The sequence below is a fragment of the Pygoscelis adeliae genome, unplaced genomic scaffold, assembly GCF_000699105.1.
Source record: "Pygoscelis adeliae isolate BGI_AS28 unplaced genomic scaffold, ASM69910v1 Scaffold315, whole genome shotgun sequence".
Classification (NCBI taxonomy): Eukaryota; Metazoa; Chordata; class Aves; order Sphenisciformes; family Spheniscidae; genus Pygoscelis; species Pygoscelis adeliae.
The window spans coordinates 68,879-82,305 of NW_008824865.1; the positions used below are offsets into that span (position 1 = coordinate 68,879).

General features: G+C 49.9%; 1 protein-coding gene across 1 annotated transcript in view; it reads right to left on the reverse strand.

Moving 5' to 3' along the window:
• The window catches only part of LAMB1 (laminin, beta 1), a 42,344-nt gene that overhangs the window by 22,297 nt on the left and 6,620 nt on the right, over nt 1-13,427 (reverse strand). The window contains exons 6-19 of the mRNA XM_009324386.1: nt 12,287-12,407; nt 11,922-12,110; nt 11,148-11,327; nt 10,619-10,731; nt 9,550-9,629; nt 6,908-7,043; nt 4,647-4,805; nt 3,527-3,654; nt 2,957-3,080; nt 2,231-2,435; nt 1,928-2,071; nt 1,600-1,831; nt 935-1,098; nt 240-464 (exon numbers count right to left, since the gene is read on the reverse strand). Of these exons, the coding sequence (XP_009322661.1) occupies nt 240-464; nt 935-1,098; nt 1,600-1,831; nt 1,928-2,071; nt 2,231-2,435; nt 2,957-3,080; nt 3,527-3,654; nt 4,647-4,805; nt 6,908-7,043; nt 9,550-9,629; nt 10,619-10,731; nt 11,148-11,327; nt 11,922-12,110; nt 12,287-12,407 (2,200 nt within the window). The remainder of the gene's footprint in view (nt 1-239; nt 465-934; nt 1,099-1,599; nt 1,832-1,927; nt 2,072-2,230; nt 2,436-2,956; nt 3,081-3,526; nt 3,655-4,646; nt 4,806-6,907; nt 7,044-9,549; nt 9,630-10,618; nt 10,732-11,147; nt 11,328-11,921; nt 12,111-12,286; nt 12,408-13,427) is intronic.

The following is a 13,427-nucleotide window of genomic DNA, read 5'->3' on the forward strand; positions in this document are numbered from 1 at the left end:
AGCCTCATCTTTTCAGCACATGTAAATGCTGTCCCTGCTCTCCCTGTCAAATGTAAAGGACTCCCCTCCTGGCCAGGAGCCCCGCTGAGCTGCAGGGCAGCTGCATGAAATTCCAGCTGGAGGTAATGAGGTTTCCCTCCACCCCAAATGCTCCCAGGTAAATCAAAAAGAGCTCAGGCAGCTGCTGCCACCCCGTGACATGGCTGGCTGAGGGGACACGGCAGTGCCTCCCCACTCACTTCTGCAGTCCTGCTGCAGGGCGCTCCCATAGTAGCCCTGTTTGCAGAGGTGGCAGTTTTCCCCCTCCGTGTGATACAGGCACTTCACACATGTTCCCGTCTTCTTGTTGCAGGCCTCTGGGTCAGTGGTGTCAATGTTGTTGTTGCACTGGCACGGCTGGCAGGCGCCGCCAACCTCGTCGGGGCTCCCAAAGAAGCCAGACGCACATTCATCACATCGACTGCCTGTTTGAACAAACAGGCACAGTGGGAATTACCATCACGGCTCGCTAGCGCACAGCCCCCTAAACGGCAAGACTGAGGCAAGACAATAAAGGCCATTAATTGGGGGGGGGTGTTAGTTGCTCAAAGCAACAGAGGCAGCGCTTGGTGAGACTGCAGCAGCTTGGCGCAGCATGGATGGTACCACCTGGGGCACCAAGGCACCCCCCGCCAGCACACTCAGCCCCTCGGCTCCATTGCTGTCGTGTCCACTTCTGCTGACCACCGGTCATCCCTTACCACGCTGCTGGGGATGAAGTTCACGGTGGTGCCAGCATTGCCTGCACAAGCCGCTCTGCCCTGGCACCTTCCAAGCTCCAGCAGCAACACATTGATGCTGGTACTGTGGTCACACCCAACAACCCATATAAACATACCCCTTCCCACCGGGAGGTTCAACCCCACCAGCCCCGCTCCATGCTCCCACCAAGTACCTATGTATCCCACACTACAGACACACACGACTTGCAGTGTGACTGGATCCTGGTAACAGCCACTGGCAAACTGGCGTCCGCTCTCGGGGCCGTCAGGGCAAGGGCAGGGGCGGCAGTGGTCGCCTGATCCCAGGACGGGGTCTCCGTAGTAGCCAGCCTGGCACCTGCGCAATGGGGTACACGGCATGCAGGGGACCGCAGGCAAACAGACTGCAGCCTTGCCGTAACTACGCTCAGGTTTTCAACCACTGTGAAGAACCAAAGGGCAGAAACATCCTTACAGGTCTCCCGTGCCACTCATGCTCTGAGCAGCCACAGAGCCAAATTTGTTTGGCTCACATCAGCATAAGAGCAGGAGACCCAAGGCTGATGCCTCTCAAGAAGCTTTCAATGGAGAAAGCCTCTATGAAGCCCCGGGGTCCCGCAACGTGCCCTCTGGCATCTGGGCAGGCACTGCTGGGAGGCATGAGGCCACAGGTAGGGCAGACAGGGTCCCTGCTCTCATCCTTCTCCGGGACCATTAGCGCTGCTCTGGCTCCCAGGGTGCAGGGACTTTCCCCATGGATTCACACCTGCCTGAGCATCAGCACCGGAGGGGAATGGCTGCAGTGCCCATCCTGCCGGGGGGAACAAGAGGGGCCAGGGAGGGGGCTCACATGCTGTACCTCTCGCAGTTGTGCCCTGCCGTGTGGTCCCGGCAGCTCAGGCACTCCCCGGTGTAGGGGCTGCAGTCGTCGGCGTGGCCGTTGCACAGTGGCAGGTGGCAGCTGGGGAAGCCCCAGAAGCCAGGCAGGCAGCGGTCGCACTGCCGCCCGTACACCCCGGGGAAGCAGTGGCACTGGCCTGTCTCCGCATCGCAGAAGGTGTTGTAAGAGCCTCGGACGTGGCACTCGCATGCTGCAAGGAGAGGGAGAGAGTGGCTGCGTTTCCATGGCAAGCCCTAAACACAGGGCCCCGACCATAGCACAGCCCAGAGCCAAAGGTTTAACGTACGTCGGCATCCACTCGGCCCAAACCCAAAGGTGCCAGGGGCGCATCTGTCGCATTGTCTTCCGACGACATTGGGACGACACTGGCACTGTCCTCCGCTGGGGTCGCACACCGAACTCAAGGAGCCCTGGGGGTCGCACTGGCATGCTGAGCAGAGAAAAGCATCAGGGGGAGTGAGTACCACAGTGTAGGACGTTAACTACCTGCCTCATCCCACGCACACGCTTTCCCTGTGCAAACTGCTCTGCCTGCAAGCGCCATCCAGCTTCCAGGCACATTTTGCCCTACAAGTAGGTGGTTACGTACATAACGCGGTCTCGTGTAATAGAGCAGAAATGCTGAATATGATGTTCCTGCAGACATCCGTCATGGGGGTTTTCACAACACTTCTGCTGTTTTCCAGACACCGATATCTTTGGAAAGTTTCCCAAGCGCTGTTCGTGACCACGTCTTCGCCTGAGCCTCCCACTGTGAATATGTCCAGCGATTTGCAGTATGGCATGAGAACAAGCTACAAACAGTTTTACAATGACAAAGTGTCAGTATTTATAAATAGCCTCCAACAAACTTGTGAAAATTCACTATTATCCCACTTCCTATCATCCTTTTTTGGTCAAAAAGCAAACAGCCAGACAGAACTGGGAAGGGAAATGACAGTATTCTGTTGTTTTTGGTGGAATAGTTCTGGTATCTACCAAATTCTTACCAAATCCACCAAATTCTGTCCACTCTAAATAAAAAGGTTGACATTCATGACATATATGGCACTCATTAGCCTCCCCAAAGAAACTACAGGTCTGTAGAACTAGCTGCAGTCCTGTAAAATACAACAAAAACAACCCACATACTTTGAGACTGAAGAAACCCTACAGTGCTTTACATTGTTCAGTTAAAATCTGGCTTCAGCCGTAAGCAACAATGTTGTAAAATATTACTTCAGATTTACACAGACACAACCCAGAAGAGATGCAAACTTTCAGGCTTTTAAATATACTTTTCCACCAGAGCATCCCCGAAATAATTTCTGCTCACAGAGTCAATAAGCGTGTACGGGCTTTCCGTCTCCGTATCCACCGAGGAGTACTGGGGCAGCTCCAGGCGGATGGTGTAATTCAGCCCCTTCTCGAAGCAGACAGGCCGCGGGAGAACGACGTATCTGGGTTAGGAACAGGAAACAATTCTTACTTCAAATGTCCAACACCATAAAGCATTTCAGGTGGCCCTATAAAGCAATCGAGATAACAGAAAGCAGCCAAGACCAGCAGAACAAAAGCTACGATGTGAAAGAGGCGGTTTGGAGGCTTGTGCAAGTCAGAACCGGAAAAGCTTATCGGCAAGGTAAAGAGTCATACCAATGTTCACTTACAGGCTGTGCAAACACTCCCCTCTGCTCTTTACTCAGTGAACAAAACAAATCAGACAATCAGAAAAAACTTAAAAGCTTTGAGTCTACAGACACAATGCTAAATATGTTTTTATAACCCACTGGAAATTAAATTTCATTCATTTTCATAGAGGCCATGGCAAACAGAAAACGTGATGTTACTCTGTTTCAATTTTTTAAATCTTTTTTCTCCTTTTGGCCCATCCAGTTATACCGACCTGGAGCCGGGTGACAGTGAGACGACCTGATTATCATCATCAGGAACTGTATTGCCACACCGGCTACCCGTGGGAATCTTGCCTGGGCGCGAGACGCTGATCACAGCTTTTTCCCACTGATCCGGCAACTGGGGGAAAAAAAGGCTGATCAGCATCAAGCAATGGCCGTTAAGCTCCCGGAAGCATCCAGAGCTCAGGCCAGGAAAAGGGTGTGCACAGACGGGGTGGTCACTCTGCTTCGGGGAGGATGGGGCTGCAGCTCCAGCATCAATGGAGCAGATGCTCCATTAAAATCTGGCTTCATCCATAAGCAACAATGTTGTAAAATATTACTTCAGATTTACACAGACACAAACCAGCTGCAGGTCTGAGACAAGACAAGGCAAGTGCCCCTGTGCACCCTCCAGCACGACAGCCTCTCTCCCTCCCTCCCGAAAAAACATGACTAGGTGTAGGTGGTCAGCAGCCCCATCTGCGGCGCGGCATCAGCAGGGGGTTTGGCAACCTCCTCTCTCCCCACCTCTGGGTACTGCACCTGAATATTTCACTGCAGTCAATTGCTGCCAAGATCTAGGTAAGGAGCTGGGGGGATTTTTCTCTTTCTCTTCACCCTGTGAATTATCCACAGTCAAAACTGACTGCTTGCGAACTCTTGGCTGCAGGCATTCAACATCCAAGACGGGCAATTTGTCTCCTAAGGAGCGTAACAGCGTTTCCACCCATTAGGCAGCCATCTGGCTGATGCCAAATTTATATTCTACTCTGTCAGAGCCTGATCTAGTTGAAGACGTCCCTGCCCACGGCAGGGGGGTTGGACTAGATGACCTTTAAAGGTCCCTTCCAACCCAAACTATTCTATGATTCTATGACTTGTCACTTTTTAATTTGCTCATTAAACAGGTGCTGAAACAACGCAATAAAAGCGACGAAACTGTAAAGCAAATAATACTAGTAATAGTCAACATCTTCTTGGATTTTCACACATCTCAGACATTTAACTGAGTGTCCATCCTTGACTTTGGGTCCTGACGACTCCTGGAAGCGCCAGGCTCCTGTCAGTCGTGCACCAGGACAGCCAGCACCTGCCAGGAGGCAGCAATGCCCATACTCACAGACCTACCTGTGGCTCGTAGCGGACCAGAATATCATACTCCATCGAGTAGGGGATGTTGTCGACGTAGAATTCCAGGTACGCCCCCTCAGGGACTCTTACAAATCCTATGCCTGTCCACGACGGTGTGCGGTCTGGCGTGTACTGGCGCTCTATTATGTTTACTCCCTACAAAAACAGGGAACAGAGATTTTAATACCGATACATTAAATTTGTGAGCCCCACAGGAGTGTGTGAAGTTATGAGTTCTGTTGATGGATCACTTCTGGATCACAGCATCCATCATTTGCATCCCAGAGAACACGAATTCTCTTTTAACCCATGTGCGTGCACACCGTTGCCCTTCCGCTTAACAATATACAAAAAGAAAGAAAGATAAAATAAAACAACACTGCACAACTCTTTGTCCATTTCTCTGTTATAGTGGGGATTTAAATTTAAAAACTTGCTGTGAGTAACTAATCCACCAGCTACGACATCTCATTCATCGTAAGGACTTTCACATCATACTTGTAGCAGTAGGATTTACTGCAGTGGCACATAACTGCTCTATTAACTGCCCAAGCTGAGTGCTAATTACTTCCTGACTACACCCGGCTGCTCCAAACCAAACCACTGCTCAGGATAACATTTGAAAAGCAGATCACGGCTGTCATGAGGAGGGTGTCACTAAATAACAGAGATCCTAATCATCAATAGATACTTAATAGCCAAATCAATATGTGGTCACTCCTTTCAGTCTCAGGTGCCAGGTTTTTATCTGCTACTCTTTATATAAAGAGGAGGAAAAAGGCAACAGAAAATGGAAGCATGTGTTGTTCAAGCTTCCTGTTTCAAATATATCTGCATCCACGAATAGTTCTCTCCATAGAACAACATCCTGTGCATTCCTAAGGTAGCTGCTTCAGTAGAAAGGGATAAAATGTAAGGAAATGTCTATATATATATACACACACATATCACTTCAGGATGTCCCCTCATGTATTCTCACACTCTTTGAAGAAAGCCTGGCTATAAGTTATTACCCTTTGGCTTTGCACAAAGTGTCGGAGCTCCCCAGAAAGGATGGCAGGCGGGACATGAGTCGGGGGGTGCAGCTGTGGGGATCATGGGGGCTTTGTACCACCTGAAAATCCCTGCAACTCTGTGCCACTTCATTTTGTCTTGTGCTCGGCCCCTATCTGGGAATTCAGAATTTTATTCTGCCACCAGATTTGTGAGAAAGCTTTTCAATATCGGCGTTTTTTAAAATGGTTTGTTCTGAAGGTTTCAAAAGGCAAACCAGCAATCCCCTTGCTCTGCTTGGCAAGGTGGGTTTTCATGCCGGGTTCCTCCATCCCCGAGCCTCGGCAAGGCCTCGGGAACCACCTCTCCAGTCAGGCAGACACAAATGCACCAAAAGCCCTGTGCCAGCTCACATGCCGTCCGCTGCAGTCCAACTTCTGTCCTGCGTTGTCTTCCCTCTCTGCAGTTATCTAAGAGCAAAAATCCTCTGCCTTGGCTGAAACTGCAAAGTGGCTGCATTTTGCCTGAAATAAATAAATGAGGACCAAGTGCCCGAATTGCAGGCAGACAAGGATCTGCTGCTTTAGAGAAACCATTATCTCATCTCCCTGACTCCTTGCTGGAGGCAAAAATAATTGATGTAGTCACGTAGCTGCTGTTAATGAATTAAAAGCAAGGCTGTGTCGTGGCGAATGGAAAGAGCCAGAGACCCTGATGTGCCATGCCAGCAGGCAAAACAAGCTAGAGGAAACCTCACTTACAAAAACAGTTTTTTGCACAATCAACTATGGTTTTAGTCATTAATAAAAGAAATGCTACTGATGTACAGAAACTCTAAAAGTCACAGCCATGTGTTTAAATGCGTGCTTTGTTCCCTCCCAGTTTCAGTGGCACCAAAGAGAAGAGCCAGTGTCGGTGTCCCACCGCTCTTGAGATAAGAGGGGAAGGAGAAGTGGGTGCAGTGGGCGCGTACGCAGTAGGGTACAGAGAGTGATGCTGACAGGAAACTAACTGTATAGTCATGATCAAAGAAACAGGTTTAAAAAGAAAAATGGCAGTTTACCCCCCTAAATTACTACATTATTTATCGATACTAAGATTGAAGAGCTACAGGCTGACGGTTTTCTGATCAATTGAGTTTTGCGTTTTCCACATTTTAATTGCAAAACACTCAGGGTATAAAACAGACACTTCCAACACCCAAATGGTGAAACAACTTTCCCACAGCTGTCCAGACACACCAGCCCACTAAAACTGCTACTCACGGGACCCAAGCTGGCTTCCTCCGCCTCGTAGATGTAATGATCGAGTGAAATGAAGTAATAGCCAGGCTCCACCTGGTTGCACTGACGTCCAAACATGTGGGGCCGGCATTCGCATTGGCCAGATTGACTCGAGCAGCTAAAACGGAAAAGCAGTGAATTTACATCATATCTTGGCTACGCCAAGACAGTGCTAGAGCTATCTTCCATTTTGACATTTTAAGTGACACAGGAGGAGAAATGCTTCCGGACACAGATGCGTCTAGGCACGAGATGTTCTCAGGCTCTGCAGCTGGACCATCTGCACTGCTAAAATGGCAGCATGGTCCTGGGCGCAGTCTTGGCTCAGCCCAACTATCATTCTCCCAGACAACTCCTAGGCTCAAGCTGTGAGCGAGCGTGGGCCAAAGACCATTTCCAGTAGGCAGTTTGCATGTGGTTTGGATGGCGAGAGGGTTTCATGCTACGGATGCAGGCAGTTCCCTGAGGCCAGACAGCAGTCCTCGGAGAGCTTCACTTGCTACCACAGACGTAGCCAAGAGGCATGTCTGTCCTGCAAGCTGAGGGCAGCCTTTGGCTCCAGGCTTCCAGGCCATGCAAGCAGCCTATCTGTTTGTATGGGCTCCGGCAAAGCAAGAACATGCATGACCCTGCATGTCCCGTGCAGCTCTTGTATGCTGCAAAGCACATCCCGAGAGGCTGCCCACCAGCAGCTACGCACAGGGGAAAACCACACCTGGCTGCTTTAAAGTAGGACAGACACAGCCAAAGACGTGGGACAGAGCCATCGCTGGGGAGTGCAGAAGGTCTGTCCAGGGTGACATACAGCAGCTCCACTTCTTTCATAACGAGCCGTTTTCTTTTCTCAATACAGCTCTATCCCCAAACTGCCTCTTGGTGGTTTTATTGTCCGCAGAGGGTCTGCCCCACATTATGAAGAACCCTTGGGCAGCTTGTATTTTTGCATGCGCCCAGTCACTTTTTCATAGGAAGTTTTTTTGGTCAACCAAAATACAGCCCCTTCTTTAAATTTGAGTGGAATTTCTAGAAACATTTTCTAAAGTCAAACCCCTCTGGTTTCCATGGATAATCTCCAGGCTTCTCAAGCCCCCATTCGAAGAGTAATTTTTAACTGAAACCATTTTTGAAATTGCAGATATTCACTTACACGTTCACTTTGAGATGCCAGAAGCGCCCTAGCTGCCCCAGAAGGGTGGTGACTCCACCACCTGGGTTACAGCGCAGGGATGAATTTCAGGCAAGGGGCAGCTGCCCCAGGCGCTGCATCCCACACCCGGAGCAGGAGCCAGGAGACGGCAATTCAGCAGTTGAGGAGAGGAGCCCCAAGGAGGGTAAAGCTCCCCCTTCCTGCTCATGTTAAAGAGCGAAGCCAGGAGCCAGAGCCGGGCTTCGCGGCTCTCCTGCGGCCAGAGGAAAGCACAGCTGCTCCCTGCCCACGCCAGGATGCCGCATGTCCCCTCCCCACGTGGTTTTGCAATCACTGGGCTCAGCGCATGGGAAACAGTCTGCAAAGCCTTGCTGGGCTGTGGCTGAGCCGTACCCCAAACCCCTGGAAGCAGCTGCACTGGGGGAGCCGTTATGAGGTGTGCGGCGTAACCGATCTGTGTGCAGAGAGCAAGCATGGAGGAGGAAATAATCACTAACAACTACACCACTGTCTGCCAAGGGCTAATAATTCACTCAGCAGCGGAGGGGAGAGATGGCCTGCGGGACATTCCCACGGCAATCCCTGCTGCAGATGGGGTGTCTGCAGGCTGTGACAACCTATGGGAGTCACACTGGGACCAGTCCCAAACAGTTTGTCCACCCCCTTGGAAAACTTCTGTGGCTTTAGGCAAAAGCAGGACGTTTCAAGGCGTTTGTGGAGGGAAGGGGGCGCAAAAAAAAAAAAAAAAAAGCGCAAAGGAACGTGCTGCTGAAAAGCCTGGGGTCGGACACGCACCTAATGCACGGAAGACTGCTCTGGTCGAAGGAGCCTTCTGGCTACCCAGCACCCCTCTGACCAGGCATTTAAGCCAGGACTTTCCATGCTCTTACTGGTGGATGCATCTTCAAAATCTACGCTTTTCTCTGAAAAAACCTCCACCTCCCCAATGGGCACTTCCAGGTCCACATCCCACCCCACGCAGCACCACTGGGGCAACACAGCTGTACCATGCAGCTAGCACGCTTCCCCCAGTGCTGGTGGACAGACAAACAGACTAGCCAAAGGGCCAATTCAGGAGCAAACCAAGAACCAGCCTGATGGCCCATGTCACCGCCTTATTCCTGCTTTGATCCTATGAGAGCAAAGCTTTGACACAGACCATACCCTGGATTATGGCCAAGGCAGAGCTCAACCCACAGCTGGCTCCTACCCTGGCTGACCAAAAGCAGAGCTACACTAAAAACATTTTTACGTGTTCACTTGCACCAATGGCACAAATGGAGGCTGCTCAGCATGGAAAGGACAAGGATGCCTCTGTCACCCCTTGCTGCAATCAAGAGCTGCTGCTTTCTGCAGCAGAAAGACGGTCCCAAACATCCTCCTCCAGAGCACATTGAGCCCTGGATGTTGTGGTTGCAAATGAACCGAAACTCACTGGGGTGAATGATTACAGGAGAGTAACCAGGCTGAGACTCACTTGTTGTTCAGCGCTCCTCCCTGGTCGCAGTCGCACGGCCGACATCCATCCATGTCGTTGCTCAGGCCCCAGTGCTCAGGCTGCGGGAGGTAACATCACCAACCCTGTAACCCGGTGCCCATTTAACCCCATCTACCCCGAAGGCACATTTTGAAATACTCAGCATAAGCTACCCCAGACTGCCCCCCAACCCATTAATCCTGGTACCCTAGTTGAGGGTCTACCCCCACAACCACCAACACAACCTCCCCACCTGCTCTCCTCCACCTTATTGACCATCTCAAGGGCTTGAGAAAAATCCCCATCTTTCTGCCTAGCTTTAAAAGCAAGATTCAGGAGGACCCAAGTTCAGAGACCTCACTCCTACTGCACTATTTACACCAGTTTGGGCTCCTGACCCGTGAAGGGCTTGGAAAAATCACAGCCCAGTATGTCACACCGCAGCAGAGAGCCACGCGTGGGGCGGTGGGGCTTTGAGCAGGGCACTGCCCTTGCAGGGCTGCTACTCTGCAACTTGCTTGTTGGACAGACAGGCTTGTTTCACTTTTCCGTGTAGTTCACTGTTAGATAAGACAGCCTGTCAGTGTTTATACAAAAACATCTAGTTATCTGACAGTGTGTTTCTATAACACTCCAGCATGCATAAACACTATATGGAAATGTATGCGTACGAAATAATGCCTGCCTAAAATAATGGCCTGTATAGAAAGCAATTTTTTTGGTAACACTGCTCTGACCATCTTGTCTTTCACCCCAGGGAGGGCTCCAGCAGAACTGCCCCAGATCCCTCATTTTCACAGAGCAACCACTACAGGTATTCTAACATCTCACTCCTTACGGTCTCGGGAATTAATCTGGATGCTCTTGTCTGCCTTGACGTGCCTCCCAGCTCCCCGTAACACAGCGTGCTTCACGGCTCCTGACATCCCAGATGCCCGCTCCAGCCTGAACACCAGGCGCCTGCTCGCAGGCAGTCAGAGACGGCAGCCAGCACCTTGCTCCACGCTTTCCGCATGCCAGCCTCCCTCACACCAGCGTCTCCTAATTTATTTTACGGTAAGCCACTTACCAGGCAGTGATTGCACTGCTTTCCTGTCACCAGGCGCTTACAATAGCAGTTTCCTGTCTCCAAATCACAAGGATTCCCCCCGGGGTGGGTACCCAGAGGATTACATGCACAAGCTAGATTGGGAAATACAAATAGGCATGTCAAAACACAGGATTGGAGTTACATTTTAGACAGTATCCAACTTAAATATTTACATTAAAGCTTCCCCTGAATTCCCCAGGACAGAGATTAATTGCACACTTTGCCCACCACCCATCCCAGCAAAACTCCCCTGGCTTAGAGACTTATAATTAAAAACAAATACGGAGTATTCTGCTATTTCCACTGAATACACTAGCAGGATCAGCTGGGGAACTGAGTTTTAAGGGCGGGTGGACTCCAAGCTACGGCAAATCTACAAGAATGTTTTTCCCTTAGCAAAAACATGAAACAAAGGAAAAAAACCACCCCACAAACCAACTTCTCCCGGCTCTAACAGTTCCTCAAAGAGCTTTTGATCACACATAAAGGAACATATGTTTTTACTTACACTGACAACCCGCTGGGTCATCGGCACTTAGGCCATAGAAACCTTCTTTGCAGAGGTCACAACGCTCCCCTTCGACAAATAATTTACAGCGGCATTGTCCGGCAATGAGGCCAGTGGAGAAATCGGTGTAGCGATCGCAGATGCCACCATTTTGGGAGCCAGCTGGGTCACAGTTGCAAGCTAAGAAGGAACCATCGTGTGTGTTTTATTATAACTGCTACAAAAGAAAAGGCCAAGTCTCACACTGAATTATTTAAACTCAGCTGCTGTATAGAGAGAGTGTATCAGTGCTGTGCAGAGAGAGTTTGGACATGAGGAAAAACTTCTTTACTGAAAGAGTGGTTAAACATTGGAACAGGCTGCCCAGGGAAGTGGTTGAGTCCCCATCCCTGGAAGTATTTAAAAGACGTGTAGATGAGGCACTAAGGGACGTGGTTTAGTGGGCATGGTGGTGTCGGGTTGATGGTTGGACTCGATGATCTTGGAGGTCTCTTCCAACCTTAATGATTCTATGATTCCTGCAAGTATTAGACATGACATGGGTTGAACACGTAATGACCAAATAAACTTCCAGATTCTTGAAGAGAAAACAAAACCCAGCCAGGTTTGCTCAAGACCTCCAAGACAACCACCTTACCTCAAGGATCTTTGTTCGGGAGCACTGCACTGGCCAAAAGAAGGCCAGTAAATCCTAAATTCTCCAGGGAAAGCCCTAGGGGGCCATGGCTGGGATGCCACGGCCATTCCCACCCTGAGGAGCAGGGCTGCACTTACGCTCACAGACGTCAGGGTCGCGCAGATCTCTCTCCGGGTGCTGGAAGTAGAAGGGCTTGCACTGCTCACAGTTGCGTCCTATGGTGTTGTGCTGGCAGTCGTCACACACTCCCCCGCTCGTATTCCCCGTCGTCATGTACACAGCCATGTCAAAGTGGCACTGGCTGGAGTGGCCATTGCAGTTGCACTCTGTGACAAAGACAGAAAGCAAAGTAAGAGTCTGGTCCCAGGGGAGACGCAAGTCTGCAGCAAAGACACACCAAAGTCAACCAAAGAACATGCAGAACATATATTGCCACAAGTTCCCAAGTAAGAGCATGTAACGCTCACACCAGACTCCAGTTCTGCATTTTACTCAAACTCACTTTTGCATGCGTTACTATTGCGGCCTTCAGCAGGTCGCCAGGGTAAGTCATGGTAGAAATCCAAACACTGTTCACAGTTTAACCCTTTGGTATTATGTCTGCACATGCAGTGCCCATGGACCTGTCATTAAAAAAAGAAAAAAAAAGAAAAAAAAGAGGAATATAGTTGGTTATAAAAGAGGAAGGGAAAGAAAAATCATGCTCCAATTAATGCAAAATATAGGTAGTACATAACGGATATACTTTTGGAGACTTTAATGCACGTAACTACATGTAGGAAGACATAAAGGGCCACAGGAGCGTCCTTTACCTGCCAAGGTAAGAATGTCTTCATACAAATTTGTCCTTCTTTCCTTACCGGAACTAATGCCTGAATAAACGCTTTCAGACATGAACAAGGAGAGCACAGTTCCACCTCAATAATCACAAAAGCCTCTTGGACCTAAAAGTTAGCTGTTTATTAGCTGTTAAGTAGCTATTAACATGCATCTAGTTATATCAGCACGTCACTAGCCCAGCGCCTTCTTTCCAGCCCTACCTTGGTTCTCAAAGCAAAGATAACAGACAGTTTGGATGGGTTTTATCCATCAACCCCAGACTTTGCTTTCAACATGTACAGAACAAGCACTAAGCAGACCAACAGTGATTGTATGACAGCTGCTGCCATAGACAACCGGGACTACCAGCACTGGAGCCATGATTTTAAAGGCAAAGCCAGTCTTGCTGCTGCTTGGGTGGAGACACTCACCAAAAGCAGAGGGCAACGGAGCGTACCCGCTCGCCAGCATCCTGTCCTGGGACAACCCACACAACCTCCCCGTATGCCTCCACATTTTCATCCAGTTAATACCTCACTCATTAACAGGGGTGCTATTACTGCTTGTCAGGCAAAAATCATGGGGAAAACAAGAACCCAGAAGGGATGTGGCACTTGCACAGCAGCGTCCAACGCAGGCAGCAGGATTTTCCTTCAGACCCTGCTGTTAATTAGGGCTACAGCCTCTACTGCTCAGCTGATAATGACTGATACAAATGCAGGTCATGTTTGATTCACAAAGGTGTTTCATCCTTTGATGCCTCTATTCGCTTCAATTTTAGGGTAACCAAGTCGACACACACACCCATCTCTGGCCCCATAGGG